General features: G+C 47.4%; 1 protein-coding gene and 1 pseudogene across 1 annotated transcript; one reads left to right on the plus strand and one right to left on the minus strand.

The window, feature by feature from the left end:
• Window positions 1–10509: 10509 nt before the first annotated feature.
• On the plus strand, window positions 10510–18405 carry LOC117717532 (carbonyl reductase [NADPH] 3). The gene is made up of 3 exons (XM_034514766.2): window positions 10510–10947; window positions 12361–12468; window positions 17733–18405. Exons 1-3 carry the CDS (start codon window positions 10659–10661, stop codon window positions 18167–18169), a joined length of 834 nt encoding a protein of 277 aa, XP_034370657.1. The 5' UTR covers window positions 10510–10658; the 3' UTR covers window positions 18170–18405.
• Window positions 13483–13601, minus strand: LOC117718316 (5S ribosomal RNA; annotated as a pseudogene).
• Window positions 18406–19034: the final 629 nt, after the last annotated feature.

The following is a 19034-nucleotide window of genomic DNA, read 5'->3' on the forward strand; positions in this document are numbered from 1 at the left end:
CTGAGGCGCCATCTCTGTGGGGCTGCCAGGGAGGCTGGCGAGGAGGTGCTGCCACTGTGGACAGCGCCTGTGGGATAGCTCCTGCTGTGGTGGTTCACCGAGGCTACAGGCTGAGGCAGGAAAGGGGTCCCCACGAGGAGGCTGCAGGCTGAGGAAAATCTCGGAGCCGGTGCCGCCATTCTGACAGGAGGCGCCATTTTTGCAACTCCTGCAGGGGCTTCTTTCCACAGCCGTGGGCTAGGGCGGGAAGGAGGGGCCGGCTGCCACTACACTCAACTCCACACCAAATAGGGCATGGTAGCCCAGGCTGTTAGCATTCCCTCTAGGCTCCGCCCAGCAGTTACCTAGCAACAGCCAGGTATGAAGCTGCTAGCTTTAAGGTGGCGCACGCCTTTAATCCCAGCACTTGGGAGGCAGAGGCAGGTGGATTTCTGAGTTCGAGGCCAGCCTGGTCTATAGAGTGAGTTCCAGGACAGCCAGGACTACACAGAGAAACCCTGTCTCAAAAAACCAAAAAAAAAAAAAAAAAAAAAAAAAAGAGTTTTCTGTTTCTCTCTCTCTCTCTCTCTCTCTCTCTCTCTCTCTCTCTCTCTCTCTCTCTCTCTCTCTCTTCCATGGGTTCCTGCGACTCTTATCTTAGATGTCTGCTAGAACCATGCAATGATAAATTCCCATCGTTTTAAGCTTCCCGCAAGGGCTGGGTGTAGCTCAGTGAGAAAGCACTTGCCTAGTTCCCAAGATGGGGGAGGAGGGGAGGAGAGGCAGGTGAGGAAGATGGAGGCTGGTACCTCAGACAGTTCCTGCTTAGGGACAGTGTCGACATTGGCATGAAGTGCAGCGATAAGGCCACTAGAGGGCGCTGCCCGGCAATGGGTGCTGCTCACAGGTTCCACTGAGATAGACTTATAAAGAGTTTTCTTTTTAATAATGCTGAAGTTATTACTTATCCAGGCTAGCCCAGGCTTAGCTGATTCTCTTGGACACCAAGCCAGACTTGCAGACACCACACACAAACAACTCCATGCCCCATTTGCATATGAACGTCTTCCTCGAAGTGAAGCCAGTACTACAACCAGCAGTAAATACCTTTCCCCTTGAGTCAAGGCGTCTAAAGGCCAGATACCAATTCCAGGGTACCAATGGAACAGTCGCCATGGTAACCTCAAGACAAGCCAGATACCAGTTTGTTCACCTGTTCAGGCCTTTGTACTAGTAGGGCACAGAGCACACAGGAGAGGGAGGCAGGGCTACAGTTCAGTGACATGTCACCACCAGGACTTCCTCTGTCACCTCCACAGCAGTTATAGCCCACTCTTCTGACCCCAGCTCACCTTACAGCCCACCTCTGGGAAGGGGAGACACAAAGTCCTGGCGGATGGTGAGGAGGTGCAGAAGACTCACCACCCTGTCTGTTTACCTATTCTACTGACTCAGGAACCTGACCACCCCCCTTGCTTCCAGAGGGACTGTGGGTCCCATCCCTGCCCTGGCCTGCCTCCAAACTGTCCTGTCATTTACAAGACAGGAGTCGTGGTGCACCCTTGGGGTGAGGCTGCAGACGCCATGCTTTTCCCCCTTTCTGCGGCTGGTAAATTACAGTCACAATTGTGGCAGCTCCTGTCTGGAAGGCTGTTGATAAGTGCTTATAAACAAGTAAACGCATTGTCTGGGGTGGTGTCCGTCTTCCTTTACAGAAAACAACACAAGATTTATAGTGTTGTCACTGTCAGGTCCAAAGGAAATGCTGGTTCCCCAGACCTCAAAAGGCAGTCCAGACATCCAGAAACAAGCTCTAGGGGGAGTTGTTTATGTGTGGTTAGATTAAAAGCAGGATTCCTGAGGAACTTGTGAATCTGGTTTTCATCCTCCAAAAGGAGACATTTTTCTTACTCTGGCAGAAGGAACTCTTGGCTACCTGTGTTGCCAATCAGCACATCAAAGCTCCTGCTGGCCTCCAAGCTCCCTCAGCATCACAAGTACCTGAGGCAAATTTCAGGATCCATGCTTGCAGCTCTGCCTGCACCATGCCTGCCTGGATGCTGCCATGCTCCCACCTTGATGATAATGGACTGAACCTCTGAACCTGTAAGACAGCCCCAATTAAATGTTGTCCTTATAAGAGTTGCCTTGGTCATGGTGTCTGTTCACAGCAGTAAAACCCTAACTAAGACAGCAATTAAAATGTTTAATGGGAAAAATTTCCTATGATAGACAAAAATTTCAGTTCCTAGTAACAGTCCTAAGGTCTCCAAAGATGATAGGGCACAGACTACTCCACTTAAATGACAGTAATGCTAACCACTGAGCAAAACTGCCCCTGTCACCCAGGCTCTGCCCAAACTGTGGACATTACTGGGTTGACTGTCCTCTCTGCCGGGTCAAAGTGAGTCAATTATTCCAAGTTCTTCCTCCACAGGAAAACCACTCTGTCCTCTGAGCTTGACAGCCAAAAGCCTATGCTGTCCTGCCCATAGCAAATAAAGACTTAACACTATCCTAAATGCCACTACATCTGACCCCAAGAAAGCCACCGAGACCTTGGGAGCCTCAGGTGACTGCCCACATAAGTCTCTATCATTTTAATTGATGCATAGGCCATTGGGATTATACTTCAGGTTACAGTTTATCCTTCCCAGATCTCTCATGGCATTGACAGCTAACTGTAGCTTCACGATATAGCAGCAGCTGCCTGGTCAATGCATTTCATATATAAAAAACCAGGACTTGTTTTTCAGGAGCTATTTGGTCACCTGATAGAAAAGGCAAACTCACAGGCAGGTCTGCCTGATTAACAAGATCCATATTCAATGATAAACAGGCTTCAGATGTAACCTTTGCTGCTTAAAGGAACTTGCTTTGCAAAGACTGCCCTTAGTAACGCATGTACGCTGTGCTCTCAGGAACTACCTATGTATGTCTAATGGTGCAGAGATTTTAAAACTTTTAAAAGTATATAAAAACAAAAGTCTAACAATAATTTAAATTATAGACATTTAAAGATGCAAAAATCTAAATAAACTATAACTAGGATCTAAAAAAATTACTTAATGCATATAAGTGCAGGTTGTCTGCTCTTCCAGAGGTCTTGAGTTCAATTCCCAGCAACAACATGGTAGCTCACAACCATCTATACTGGGATCTGTTGCCCTCTTCTGGCATGCAGGTGTACATGCAGATAGAACATATATGTACATGGATAGATAGATAGATAGATAGATAGATAGATAGATAGATAGATAGATAGATATTTAAGGTATGTACATACAAGTTAGGCTATGCTATTATTTCACTAAGATTTCAAATTTCAGTTTTTAACATGGGTCAACTCAAGTCCAATGTTAGCACATTCAGTGCAGTTGGTCCTGGGGCATCAAGGGAATGAAGAAGGGTCAGAAATGTATGCAGACAACCTGATGGAGCACGTCTCCTACTGTTGATGTTCCCACTAACAACAGGGAGCTCATCGAGTTCATCACTGACAGTGCAGGGGAGGAGTTAGCTGGTCTCCATAGGCAGTCTGTAGGCTGGCAGTCTAGCAGACTCAGGCTGTAAGCATCCCAGAGGAGGAGGCTTCAGTTGCTGGTTTTGTACATACAGCCACCATCAGCACTGGGACCTGAGAACAGTTTTGCCATCCTCTGAGCTGGCCTGGGGGGAGGGGCTTTGTCAATTTCCCATGAGTCTGAGGCTTTGGTTCTTGGCATGGCCCCACAAACGAATATTAAACAATATGTATTCACTCCAGGCCTCCTCAGACCCTCACAAAAAGTACTAGCACTGTCCAGAGCTGGCAGAGGTTTTGGCATTCCAGAACACAAAGTACCCTATGGCTTGCAGTGTGCTGGTGCCAACCTTCATCTTCCCAAACACCACTTGTCTGCCATGTCCTGGCAGCTTAAATGAAAACCTGGGAAGCATTTGCCATAGACAAGATCCCAGGACTGTATGCTTCAGGTGGAGCCCTCATCCTCAGATATCTCCCTGTAGATGGGCATGCCTCCAGCACCAATACCATGATGGGTGAAGTTTTCAGCTATGCTGCTGCATAGTGCTCTGTGAACTTGTCCCAAGCTAGAGTCCCTGGAGAGGAAAGAGCCTCCATGACACTGGGCTGTAGGCAAGCATGTAAACCATTTCTTAATTAGCAATTAACACAGTAGGGCCCAGCCCATTGTGGGTAGGGCCACATGCACCCAGCAAGTGGTGCTGGGTTCTGAAGGAAAGCAGACTGAGCAGGGCAGCACTGGCACATGACCTTAATCTCAGAACTCCAGAGGGAGAGGCAGGTGGATCTCTGTGAGTTTGAGGCTAGCCTGGTCTACAGAGTGAGTTCCTGGACAGCCAAGGCTATACAAAGAGATCCTGTCTCAAGAAGAGGAGGAAGAGGAAGAGAAGGAGGAGAAGGAGGAAGAAAAGGAGGAGAGAAAGAAGAGGAGGAGGAGGAAGAGGAGGAGGAGGAGGAGAGGAGGAGGATCGACTGAGGAATCCATGGGGAGCAAGCCAGTAAGCAGCACCCCTCCCTGGCCTCTGCATCAACTCCTGCCTCCAGGTTCCTGCCCTGCTTGAGTTCCTGCCCTCACTGCTTTGGGTGATGAACTGTTACATAGAACTGTGAGTGAAATTAACCCTTTCCTCCCCAAGTTGCTTTTGGCCATGGTGCTTCATCACAACAAGAGTAACCCTGACTGAGATGCCAACCCAGCACATGAATTCTGGAATAATTCTGTGAACGGAGGAAGCTTCTAACAAGAGTTCAGCATCTACCACCATGTCAAAGAAATGATGGGGAGGACCCAAGTGGTAGCAGCATCCACACATCCCCTAAGTGTATTTTAAATTTAACTCTTTACATGTATGAGTGTGTGTGTGTGTGTGTGTGTGTGTGTGCCATGTACATGCCTGGTGCCCACATAGGGCAAAAGAGGGCATGAGAGCCCCTAGGAATGAAGTTACAGATTGAGTTGGGTGTAGAGACTCAAACACAGGTCCCCCTGCAGAACATCAAGTGCTGTTCTGACTGATACATCTTTCCTTCCTCCCAACTCCCAAGCATTTTTATGGTAGGAACTTACAGTTGTCACTACACCCAGCACCTATAATTATTACAGGTGAGCAAAACTGTGGTTCTGAGAGATTGGGAATCTTGCCCAGAGACACACCAAAACCAGCATAGATGTCACCAGCCCCTCTGGGTCAGGGGGCTTCACTCCTGAGTATGCTTGTACCCAGTGGGGTACTCATCTATCGACTTTATGGTGCAGGTGAAGGACACCCAGTTCCACAGATATGCAGTATAGTCTCAGAAGAGAACCTCGGTATAGCAGGTTGTTGGTTACGACTTGGTTCTTACCCTGTGATTAAGAAATATAGCAGGTCTTGGGCTGGAGAGATGGCTCAGCAGTTAAGAGCACTGGCTGCCCTTCCAGAGGTCTTGAGTTCAATTCCTAGCAACCTTGTGGTAGCTCACAACCATCTGTAATGGGATCCTATGCCCTCTTCTGACATGCAGGTGTACATGTAGATAGAGCACGAATATACATTAAAAAAATAAATAAATAAATCTAGGAAGGAAGGGAGGGAGGGAAGGAGAGAAGGAGGGAAGGAGGGAAGGAGGGAAGGAGGGAAGGAGGGAAGGAGGGAAGGAGGGAAGGAGGGAAGGAGGGAAGGAGAGAGTAGGTCTCAGGGTGTGGTGGAATGTGTCTGTGATTCCTGAATTCATGTGGTTTCAGTGAGCCATCCTGTAGAAGTCAGGGACAGGGAGGCTGGGATTGTTGGGGTTGGGGGAGGGAAAAGTGGTTCATAGCTTCAGTGAGAACAGAGAGAAGAAGTTCATCATATTAACTAAAAACTCTCCAGGGAGTAGGGTGTTTCTCTAAATACACCAGATACAGAATTATCCTATAACCCAGCTGCGCTGCACCTGGGAATATTCAGCATACCACAGAGATACTCATACCTCCATGTTCACTGAAGTCTTAGAACAGCCAAGCCGGGAACCAGTCTAGATACCCACTCAAAGGCAAATGGAGAAAGAAAACGAGGCATGTGTACACCGTGGAGTTTTATTTAGCCATGAAGAATGAAATCATGCCATTTTCAGGAAAATGAGTCGAACTGGAGAAAGAACCTCGTGCTAAGTGAAATAACAGTGTACGAGGGCAGATGCAGCCTGTGGTCTTTACTTGAGCACCAGACTGATGCATGCATGGCAGGAAGCAGAGGGAGGGCTGTCGATGGAGGGAAGAATGAAGCTAAAGGGAGCGACAAGAGAGCATTGGAGGTGACAGTGAGCAGAGCGGTGCACAGGAGCGAGAATGTGTGGATGAAAACCCACACTGCTTTGTATAATGACAAAAAGGGACATTTCATCAAACCACAGGCACCCATCACTACCAGGAAATATGCACTGCATGTGAGAGAGTCCGTGGTAGGGCTGTCCGTCTATCCCACGAATTCCCCTCCACTGTTCAGTAGACAGGGACCCACCAGCCGAGATTTCCATAGGACACCCACACTCAGACAGCTTCGTCTTCCCACGTGCTCTGTTCTCCAGTTATTCTGTCTCCACTAATTTGTGCCTCTCTCCGAGATAATTATCATTACGTAAAACATTTTAGCATTGCTCAGCTTTTGCAACTTTCTTTTTTTAAGAGACAGGTTTTGCCAGGCACAATAGCACAGACTTGTGAGCTCAGCATGTGGGAGACTAAGACAGGAGGATGACAACCCCAGAGCATACCAGAGGGCAGAACAAGGGGCTCTGGAGGAGGAAGAAAGAAAGAAAAAACTGCTTTACTGAATTGCCCAGGCTGGTCTTGAACTCCTGATCTGAAGCCACTCCCCTGCATCATCTCCTCCCTTAACAGCCTACTGGGCATGTACTATTATGCCCCGGTGTTTTTGAAACTCTTTATAAAGGATAATATTAGAGTTTATTCCCTGATCTCAATGGAACTGTTAGAGATCAATAGCAAGATTGTGGGAGAACCCTAACTAAACAGTTGGAATTAAAAGAATTAAAAAAAATAATAATAACATTGGTTCAGAAAGGTATCGAAAGGCAAGTTGGAAGGGGCTGATGGTGAACTCCAGCAGCTCACCGAGTCTGCACTGGGCTCTGGTTCAAGATCCAGCACCCAACCCCAAAATCAACATTTAAATGTCACCAAGTAGCACTTTAAGGGAGATGTGTAAAGTGCACTGCCTGAACTAGAAAGAGGAAATATCTCAAACCAGCAACCTTGGCTTCCACTTCAAGAGACCAGTGAGCACATTAAGCCCAAAGTGGGCAAAACCAGGAAATAAAAATCAGAAAATAATTAAAATCAGAAAATGCAGAAAAGAGGATCAAGAAAAGTAAACGTTGGTTGCTTGGGAAATTTTCTTTTAAAAATGTTAAATCACTGCCAGACTTGTTAGGGGACAGAGGGATGAAAAGTCAGCTGGTGGCCTGTGCCTGTGGACCCAGTGCCCCCTCTAGAGGCTGGGACTGAAGGACTGTTAGACCCAGGAGTTCAAGACCAACCTGGACAACACAGTGAGTCCATATCTCCCAAACACAACACCAAGGTTATGTCAAAAATTAGAAAACTCAGAAACAGTGTGGTGAGTGCCTATAATTCCAGCAGGATCTGGAAGGGAGTTCAAGGTCATCCTTAGCTGAACTCAAGGTCAGTCTGGGCAGCAAAAAGAGTGCATGTCTTAGTAGGGAGGGAGGGAGACAGGGAGGAAAGGAGAGAGGGAGGGAAGATGGAGGAATAGTACTATGTTCCTTTAAAAAACTATTTTGTTGTATCTCATGTCTGTGTGTGTTTGTGTGTGTCCGTGTGTGCTTATGTTTGTGCATGTGTGTACATGCATATGAGTATGTGTGTAGGTGTGTGTGCATATGTGTGTGTGACACTTGCAAGACTCAATTCTTTGCTTCCACTTTGTTGACCTCAGGGATCAAACTCAACTCCTCAGGCTTGGTGACAAGTGCCTTCCCCCTTTGTTTAATAATCACAGAGTGAGAACCAGGCCCTCACTAACAACTCCACACTTGAAAAGACACCCTCTGAAATCCCTGCTGCTATGTATGGAACTGGCTGTCCACAACACAGCCATCTCACCCACCCCAGAGTATGTACTTGACACAGGTTTCCATTTTCCCCTAGGTGTTGACAGAAAACCACAGCTCTTATTTTGTTTGGTTGGTTGGTTTTGGTTTTAGTTTGGTTTTTTTCCCCAAGGCAGGGTTTCTCTGTATAACCCTGGCTGTCCTGGAACTCAATTTGTAGACTAGGCCAAGCTTGAACTCAGAGATCTGCCTGCCCCTGCCTCCCAATTGCTGGGATTAAAGGCCTGCACCACCACCACCACCTGCTTTCAATTGTTATCGTAAAGAAATTTATCCTGGAGCCATTTTGAGTGACCAAGGCCTGGGAACACAGACTTGGGTTACCCAATTCCATGTTCCAACTCAGAAGCACTGTCACGAGGGTTTTGTTGTACAGAATTAAGAAATTCATCAACCAAGGCAACTGTGAAATGCATTGAAGGGCACAGCAGAGAGGCAGGGTCGATGAGATGGAGCTGTTCTGTAGCCCCAAGATGCACCTGAGGACACTGTTAGCTCCTGGGATCCTGGAGGCCAGTTGTCCACTGTGTCAGTAGCTTCTGACATGTTCTTATTCATTGTCAGCTGTTAGTTCAGAGTTGGGCAAGCAAATGCTGTTCTCGAAGCTAAACCTACTCCAATACAAAGTCATTAACGTCTGACCCTACAGAATTCCAGTCTCTCCACAGCAACCTGTCCTTCAGTCTCTGCAGGCACAGAAACTCCTTCCTGGAGTCTGGTTCACAGCCAGACACAGCTGCTCTTCAGGAACTGTCATTCGTAAGGGGACGCTAGGCAAGTGCTCCATCATTGAACTACACTCTGAACTCCCCACTGGACTTTAGGAGAGAAAGAAGAAAATAGTTGTCCCAGGCACTGTGTTACTTTTCTTGTTGCCTTGATCCCATAACCAAAGTAAAAGCAATTTAAGAGTGGGTTTGCTGGGCGGTGGTGGCGCACACCTTTAATCCCAGCACTTGGGAGGCAGAGGCAGGTGGATTTCTGAGTTCGAGGCCAGCCTGGTCTACAGAGTGAGTTCCAGGACAGCCAGGACTACACAGAGAAACCCTGTCTCGGAAAAAAAAAAAAAAAAAAAAAAAAAAGCGGGTTTATTCTGGCTCATGGTTCGAGAGTCCATCATTGTGGGGTCCTAACCACATGTGCATAAGACAGACGGTCAAACTGTGTGTGGGGGCTGGGAAAGGGGGAGAGGAGCAGGGTACCCTAGTGTGCAGAGGCCAAAGGCTGACAAATGTCTTCCTCCACACATGTCTACCTGATTCTTTGAGTCAGGGTCTCTCACTTGAAGCCAGACCTTGCAGACTTGGCTAATCAGCTTGCCTCGGGAATCCTGCTTCCCAGATTACACACAAGCCACCCTGCCCACATTGTGTGGACCTTGGGGATTTGAACTCCAATCCTCATGACCTTCACCCACGGAGCCAGCTCCACAGCCTCGGCTCAGCTCACTCTCTCTTTTTTATTCAGTTCAGCATCCCGGCCCCTGAATAGTGCCGAGCTTAGGGTGGGCCTTGTACCCCAGTCAATCTAACTGAGAAACTCCCTCACAGACACGCTGAGAGGTCTGTCTCCTAGGTGGTCCTAGATTCTCTCAAGTTAACCATCACAGGCAGGCTGGCCCCACTGAGCTCATCTTCCTGACCTCAGGGATCATTTGAAACAGAAGGTGGAGTCAGTCAGTAACAAGAGGCTAAGGCAGTTTGACCAGATCGGCTTGGGAAACGCTGAATCACTGTGAGCACTTAATTGGTCTTAAACCTCAGAATCACTAGCCAAGTAGGATCAACACAGACTGGATTCCACTCAAGGAGGGAGGAGGTCTGATTGCATGCCCACACGGAGACGCGCCTGAAATTTTGTTCGTAGGTTCAAAATCTACTTGGGAGATGATTCACATAGAGCTAGACCAATACAGATCTATCTGCATACCCATGTACACTTGGAATAAACCAAAGACCGGCGCTGAGGGCTCCTGTACTACACAAAACAGTCCGGTAAACATGAGCCTTCTCTCCCACGCGGGGGCGCACCAAGACGTCCAGACGCGCAGAGCTCGCCCACACCTGTTCAGCCTACTCCAAGCACTGTTCCCTAAAGTCCCTGAGCAAGCAGCAGGGTGTGTTAAGTAATCTCAGTGCGAGTTCCGCAGAAGCAAACATTTGCATTTTGCAGAGAACGACGGGCTCTCGCCCAAGAAAATTACGGAGCTTGTTTTCCTTCTTTTGAGGTTTCCCAAAAATAGTTGCTTCAATCCGACTGCCACGAGTGCTGTTGAGCCCTTCCTTTGGGAGCAGCGCTCGTCCCTGACCAAGGCTTAGCCCTGAACCAGGATCTCTACCCAAGCGGGCAGGCGGGAGGAGGCGGACCCTTTGGGAACAGACGGCTCCTCCTCGGAGGGGAGGGACCGACTTCCCAAGGCCTTGTTCTCCAGCAGTCGCAGCTCAGGGTCCCAGAACCTAGTCCTACGTCACGGTTCTGACCACGCGTGACCCGCTGCCCAGCCGGCCCGGCCGTCTGGTGGTCCGTGTGTCCCTCTGACATGTCGTCCTGCAGCCGTGTGGCCCTGGTAACCGGGGCTAACAAAGGCATCGGCTTCGCGATCACGCGTGACCTGTGTCGGAAATTCTCCGGGGACGTGGTGCTCACGGCGCGGGACGTGGCACGGGGCCGCACGGCGGTGCAGCAGCTGCAGTCAGAGGGCCTGAGCCCACGCTTCCACCAGCTGGACATCGACGACCCTCAGAGCATCCGCGCGCTGCGCGACTTTCTGCGCAAGGAGTACGGGGGACTTAATGTGCTGGTCAACAACGCGGGCATCGCCTTTAGAAGTAGGTGTGGGGCTCCAGGAGGTGTCCAGGGTTCTCCGAGGGTGCTGGGCAGCGAGCCTCTGCCATCGGGAGGCTGCGCCATCCTGCCTGGGTGCGCCCGGCTCGCGCCCTGCGAGGCGGGTTCCCGTGTGCGGTGACTCGGGTGCGGGCCCGCCCAGGCGCTCCACTCCACGCCCCACCCGGCCGGCGGCCTGTGCCGGCCTGTGCTCTGCCGGAGGCCCTCCTTGGAACTTTCAGCTACGCCTGTTTGCAAGAAAACCGGCCTCTTGGGAGGGGACCACGCCTTGCCAAGCTCATCAGCTTTCTGTCCCACGCACGAAGGCTTTTCTCAGAGAAGGGTCTTCCAAAAAACGGTTGGAGCTTTCGCATCGCGTGAAACAAGGGCGCATTCATAGATGCCAGGAGACATCTGCTGAGGACAGGAAATGGATCGCCGGGACACAATTAGCGCGCGCTGGCAGGATAGTGGGTTTCCTACCCGCTCTAATGGAGCGTTGTTTTTTTTTTTGAGAGGCTCTAGCAAAAAGGAAGTGAGCCCTGCTTCCCTCCTCCTGGGGGAACTAGGTTTGTTATTAAACTTGCAAGTGCGGTTTGAAAATCATCTTTAGGGGGAAAAAATCAAGATCGCTTACTCTAACAAATGCTCAATTAGCAAAATCATCCAGTTGTCATGTGCTGAAACCAAAACAAACAGTCCAGCTTCACTTAGAATGCTGAGAGAGCCGGAGACTGACAAGGGAAGGAGACTATTGTGGAGCAGAAATCCCTATCCGGTTAGCCTGAACACCCATAGGCGCCTTGCATGAGACCCAAGTCACCCTTCCATCGGCACTTCCAAACTCAGGGTTAGGGGTCTGTGGGCTTTGGGGAAGGGGCGGCGGGGGTGGGGGGGCGAGTTCACCCAGCCACTCTCAGCCTCTGATGGAAGGTTTGGTGAATTAAGGCCCTGGAAGCCTCTGCTTCTTAAGTGTGGGCCATGTGTACGCAAACCTGAGCAGCAGCCGCCCACACACACAAGCTGAGGTCTTACACACACACCAGAGCCTGCATCTTTACCCATCCTCCAGGAACCACCCACGTATTCAAGCTTGAGATGGGAAGATCAAAACTGGGTGTTCTTGAGATGCGGCATGAGCCTGGCTGAGGAGAAACTTGGGGTGTGGACCAGAAAGGTCTCTCCTTATGCTTACAAGAGCTTTAGAATGATCGAGTCCTAGTTTAAAAGGGGAAGGGTGTGTGTGTGTGTGTGTGTGTGTGTGTGTGTGTGTGTAGTTTACAGATGTGTGTATCACCACATGAGCAAGACTGTTCTAAAGTTAGCACGCTTTAGCTGTTATGTGATGGGATCCAACTTCTCACAAGAGTTTCAGAGGAAAATGTAATTCCTCTTTTTTTTTCTTGTGCTTTTCAAAGTGGATGATCCCACGCCCTTCGACATTCAAGCTGAGGTGACACTGAAGACGAACTTTTTTGCTACTAGAAATGTCTGCACTGAGTTACTGCCCATAATGAAACCACATGGTAAGTCCAAAGTAGGACTACTCATTGTCCCCTCGGGAAACGGCAGGAACCACTCAAGGCTTGTGCTATGGAGGGTAAAAACTGCCTTATTGTATCGAGGTGTCTGGCTCAGGAGCCTTTTAGCTGTGGTTGTCAGACCTCTCCGGTACTGATCAGTGTTCTTGGGGTCTGTGTCATGAGCTCAGCTTCCATCACAGGATACAGGATGTCCCCACAGATCTGTGGCAGTCTTAGAGAGTCCTCTCCTCCCCGTCCCCTCGATATTGCAAGGATGGGCCCACCTCTGATTTGTCTGGCATTATAACATTCTTCTGTTCCCTTCTTATATGGAACTTTAAAATATATATATATGTATATGTATATAGATATATATATGAGAGTGGTTTTTTTTTTAATGTTGTAAGCTGACTGAGAGAATCCAAAAGAAGTCGTTTTTGTGGGGAAACACCTTACCTCCAACCCATGAGGGTGCACTATTAATTATTAATTATTATTAATTTATTTCTACTGTTTATTGGGTGCCCACCATTATACCCAGCACTGGAGGGATAACTGGGCCCATCATACATACACAGGAGGACCATTTCATCCACAGAGCCTGGAGCTGAGTTGGGAGATTTTCTAACAGAGACTGTAATGTGTGAACGGCCAATGTGATGGAGAGGAATGCTCCTCTGAGGATTTTCTTTTTCTGACATTGTCTGTGGTTCTGAGGGAAAGCTCTGTGGCTGTTGTTTTGTTGTTGGGTTTTTTTTAAAAAAAATTTATTTACTTATTTTATGTATATGTGTGTTCTATCTGTATGTGCATCTGCTTGCCAGAAGAGGCCATCAGATCCCGCTATGGATGGTTGTGAGCCGTCATATGGTTGCTGGGAATTGAACTCAGGACCTCTGTAAAAGCAGCCAGTCCTCTTAACCACTGAACCATCTCTTCCAGCCCCCAGCTATTGTTTTGTTGTTGTTGTTGTTGTTGTTGTTGTTGTTGTTTGGTTGTTTTGTTTTGTTTTTTTAAAGCCTGCAGCACCCAGTATTCTCAGGCGGTCTCCCATCCAAGTACTAACCAGGCCCGACCCTGCTTAGCTTCCGAGATCAGACAAGATGGGGCACGTTCAGGGTGGTATGGCCGTAGACCCAGCTATTGTTTTTAAAATGTAATTTTCAGGGTTAGAGAGATAGTTCTGTGATTAAGAGTACTTGTTGCTCTTGCAGAAGACATGGGTTCACTTCCCATGGTTCCCTGTACCTACATAGCTCACAGCCATTGGTAACTCCAGTTCCAGAGGATCCAACACCTTATTCTAACCTCTGGGCACAGGGCAAGCACATAATGCACATACATACATACATACATACATACAGGCAAAACATTTATACATACATATAAAATAAGTAGATCTTTTAAAATTAAATTTTCTTAACATTTTGAATGAGAATTAACTCAGGATGTGAGAATTTGTTTTCTTTCCTCTATTTTTTTAAAAGCAGGATCTAACTCTATAGTGCTATCTGGCCTTGAATTTGCTGTGTAGACCAGGCTGGCCTTGAACCTCTGATGCCTCCTCCATTTGCTTCCTGGATGCTCAGATCCCAGGCACGCTTCCCTATACCCAGCTTAGCTGTAAAAAAATTTTAATCTGAAAGTGTGGCCAGAGCTGAGCTTGAACCCCTGTCCACTACTGGTCACTCCTCCATCATTTTTTACTGGATAGGTTCACAGGAAGTCTCCAGACACTACACACCTGCGATCCCTGAACCCAAAAGGCCAGCTTGGCCTACACCACCTGATCAATTATACTTCATTCTACTGAAATAAGAATGACAGCATCGCCGGGCAGTGGTGGCGCTCGCCTTTAATCCCAGCACTTGGGAGGCAGAGGCAGGTGGATTTCTGAGTTTGAGGCCAGCCTGGTCTACAGAGTGAGTTCCAGGACAGCCAGGGCTACACAGAGAAACCCTGTCTTGGAAAAAAAAAAAAAAAAAAAAAAAAAAAAAAAAAAAAAAAAAAAAAAGAATGACAGCATCAAGTGTGAGCCCATTTGAAAGTTAAGGGGGAGCGCTGGGAGGGATGGGGCGGGGCAAGAGCCAGGGGAACCCTGTCTTTAATCAAGTCTGCAACTTGCTGCCCTGAGGAAGCTCTGATTTATAGAGTCCCTAGAATATATGACTTTGCCACACTCTGTTCACTGAGAGACACAGTACTTAAAACTATTACAGCCTTGTACTTTCTGTTTAGCTTTTAGCACATTACTTTCCAGGAACCTAGGTCTAGCTTAAGCAACAGTTGAGTCACTAGAGGGAGCTACTTGCCTGGTGTTTCTAAAAAAAAAAAAAAAAAAAAAAAAAGGTGGAAGTTGTTTCTGTATGCACACGCAGACCCACATGCACAAGTATGTGTGTGTGTGCGCACACACACACACACACACACACAGAGGAGTGCCCAAGGATTCTGTGGCTGGTAGATAGTGTGGTGTAGTCTTAGAGCTGGTTGGACCATTTGGTTAATAGGATGACTTAGATCATCCCCCAGCATCTCCCACACATCAAAGAGGACACAAGGTAACTTCTCCCTTAATAAGGATTACAATTTCCTCCAAGGCACCCAGCAGCTTTCACAGTTAGTATTCATTGTCTTCCTTGCTCCCCTCCCTCCCCCTCCCTCCCTTCCTTCTCTATGCACTTTGCAGACCTGAAACTGCTTAACCCAAGCTGGCCTTGAACTCACAGCCTCCCAGTTGCTGAAATTAAATTATAAATCCTACTGCTTCTTTAGTAGCTGTGGACTTTTGCCAATGTGAATATTAACTCATATTAACGAATTGGTTCATTACCATGCTACTGGTAACTTAGATGAATTAAATCAGAACCAGGGTGGAGAATGGGCCTCCCTCCTGAGTGCATGAGGTTATTACTAAGGATACACCTCCAGGAGAGGGTGATTCCAGTTTAGGGGCTCAGGGATGGAGGTGGCTGCCCACTGCCCTAGCCAACTGTGTGACCTAAGGAATTGAAAGCTTTCATCCTGAAGGAGAAAGGCACTGTCCCTTGGCAGTGATAAGTAGATGGTTTGTGTGTATTGAAGGAAGAGGTTTATTTGTTTGTCTGTTTATAAAACTGCCTGATGATTCTGTCACCTGCCGTGGTGACTTGGCTCTAGAAATAGTATCAATAGGTGTGCCAGTCTGGTCTCAGAGGGGTATACTTGAGGCTTTTCTGTTATGATAACTGCTTAAAAGCAAACACAGACACACAACTCTGAACAAGGGAAATGTGGGTAGCTGATACAGGAAGAACTGAGGATTTCAATTTGCATATTGCATCCCATCCTAACTAAGCAAGTTCCCAGGAGGCTGGACCTGGCCTGTGAGTGGGATGCATTCGACCCTGTGGTATTTTTAACTGGGAGACCTGTGTATATCTGGGCACTGTAGCTTTCCTGTGAAAACATGAAACGGATGTGATCCTGGGGACTCCTACCTGATGCAGGACTTTAGTTTCCTTTTGGGTGGTCCCCAGCTGCCACAGATCTACAGACCCCATGAGTTCACCATCTTTAAAAGCAAGGCTTCTTCAACTTTTTCCACTCCTGACCTGTTTACTCTGGGGGAAGTTTAATGCAACACACCAGGTATATGAAACTGGTATATAAACCAACATTTTCTCATCATGAACCATCAAGATGTTTATTTTAAAATCATTCTTTTAGAGCTGGGGATGTAGCTCAGATGTTACAGTGCTTGCCTAGCACACAGGAGGCCCTGGGTTTAATTCCTAGTAAGATATAAACTGGATATGACAGCACATATCTGTACTCCTGAGGTGGAGGCGGAGGATCCAAGGTTACCCTCAGCTGCTCAGAGAGACTTTGAAGCACAACCTGAGCTACATGAGACTCTGTCAAAAAAAAAAAAAAAAAGCACATAGAATTCTACCAATTAAGATTAACACAAATTTGCATACTAATGAGATTCAATTGCTTCTTTATTTACATAGAAGTTTAGATGTGGTTGAGTAATTGATGCTGCAGGATGTAGCAAATCTTCAACATTTTCCAAAAATCAATCAATATTTTTATTTTACAACCATTGGTGTCAAGAACACCTCTTCACATAAATATATGTTACAGAGTGTTGGAAGTACATTAGGACCATTTCAAAAGTACTTGGAAATTCTGTCCTAAGCTCAAGCCAAAACTCATTTCATCAATCTTTCCAAACTTAAATGAGAACCTCCAGCAACAGTCTTTAGAATGAAACATTCTAACATAATACAGTCCAAAGATACACTAACCTGATGCTCACAGACTGTGGAATGATGGTAGGAAAATGTCAAAAGATTGATTTTAGCAATTGAACGATTACTTTTCTATAAGAGCAGAAAAGCTGGTCTGTGCAGTAACAAGCCACTGCAGGTCACCACATACGAGTTCCAGACTTGAGTAGAAATGTTTTACACAGTGCTTCTCGGCATTTAGTGGCAAGATGGCATCTAAAGTGCACATGCGTGCTCAGAACCAAGGCTGTTGTAAAGTCGCATGACACAACACTGTTGAACACTGCCAGAAAAACCTCAGAATCACTATGCATTTGGTTTTGAATTCATTTTCTGACACTGCACATTTAAAAACTTATTACTATCACATATATGCAAACATATATACATGTATTTATATATATATATATATATATATATATATATATATTTGAAAAAGGTTTTCAAATATATATGTATACATATATCTATATCTATATCTATATCTATATATCCACACAAGTCAGTTACCCAGCTCTGTATAGGGTGCAAACCCCACAGCATAAGTAGTTGGGTCATAGAGAATTGTTGTGGAAGGAAAACTTGGTCAGTGGTAGAGATGTGTTTGTCTCCTTGGAATACACCAGACAAACAGACAGAGAAGACACACACACACACACACACACACACACAGATTGTATGTCTCCTAGATTTGCTTTCTATGTCTTTGTTTATGTATTTATTTATTTAGAGGCATATGCGTGTTTGTACGCATCATGTGTGGATGTCAGAGGACAAACCACGGGAATCTGTTCTCCCCTTCCACTTTGGAGACTTAGAATGGAACTCAGGTCGTCCGGCTTGGAGGCAAGAGCCATTACTCGCAGAGCTGTCTCTGCGGCTCCACCTGTTTTAGCAGCAACTAAACCCAAACTGCACCGAGGAGACTGTGGTGCATACCGGACCCTGTGAAACACCCTTTGTGATGGGTTCTCCTGGTGTTGTCTGTTGCAGGTAGAGTGGTGAATGTCAGCAGTCTGCAGGGGTTAAAAGCCCTTGAGAACTGCAGCGAAGATCTTCAGGAAAGGTTCCGATGTGACACACTCACCGAGGGGGACCTGGTCGACCTCATGAAAAAGTTTGTGGAGGACACAAGAAATGAAGTCCACGAGAGGGAAGGTTGGCCAGACTCAGCTTACGGGGTGTCCAAGCTGGGGGTGACAGTCCTTACGAGAATCCTGGCCCGGCAACTGAATGAGAAGAGGAAAGCGGACAGGATTCTGCTGAATGCCTGCTGCCCGGGATGGGTGAAGACCGACATGGCGAGGGACCAGGGCTCCAGGACCGTGGAAGAGGGGGCTGAAACCCCTGTTTACTTGGCCCTCCTGCCTCCAGATGCCACTGAGCCTCATGGCCAGCTAGTCCGAGATAAAGTTGTGCAAACATGGTGAACGTCTGCTCTGGGGCTTAACGGTTTGATAAAGAGAAGAGATGAATGCGGGCTGGTGTGGTTTGATTCTTTCCGACACGGAGGAGGAAGGTCCGTTCCTATCTGTGGCTCTACAAGCTCAGTCTAAACAATTCAGTCTCAACAATTCGCTGTGTCCAAACTCTCTTAGCGCATCGTGTTTTCATCCGGGTAATGTGCCTGTTTTGTTTTTCAAATTAAAAAGATTTATTTGTTTTATTTTATGTATTATTTTTTTTATTGTGTATATAAGTGCTGTGTGTGTGTGTGTGTGTGTGTGTGTGTGTGTACCGTGTGCATTCCGGGTACCCACAGAGGCCCAAGGAGTGTATTGGATTCCTTGGAACTGAAGTTATAGGTGCTTATGAAAGCCCCTGCCGGAACAGCAAGTGCTCCAAACAGCCAGCCTGTCTCTCCTTTCCCTCAGCCTGCCTTTACTTCATTGACTAAATCTAATATCCATTCAGCCAGGCTGTGGGTCCTACAATATTAGCGATCTCAGCAAGCTTCTGAGTAGTTTCCACAGGCAAGCATCCCCTGCAGCCAGCCTCTAGAGTCCTGCTGCTGGGAGTTGCGGTTGTGGGGAGATGCATCACACCGAGGAGTCACCAAGCATTGCCATTCTACTTAAACACAGACAGGAAGTGGAGAAGTCAACTGCCTGGGCTTCCATTTCAACTTCCTCTTCTATCAGGAGCCAACCACAGCTTCACATATGGAGCTGTGCAGCTCAGGAGGCCTTGCCAACTGTAACAGGCAGGAGAGCACTGCGAGCAAGCCCTCCAATACGCTGCCCCTCCTCTGGGTCCCCACGGCTGAGTGACAACTGGGTGACTTGACCTTGCTTT

Source organism: Arvicanthis niloticus, chromosome 12 (assembly GCF_011762505.2).
Source record: "Arvicanthis niloticus isolate mArvNil1 chromosome 12, mArvNil1.pat.X, whole genome shotgun sequence".
Lineage (NCBI taxonomy): Eukaryota > Metazoa > Chordata > Mammalia > Rodentia > Muridae > Arvicanthis > Arvicanthis niloticus.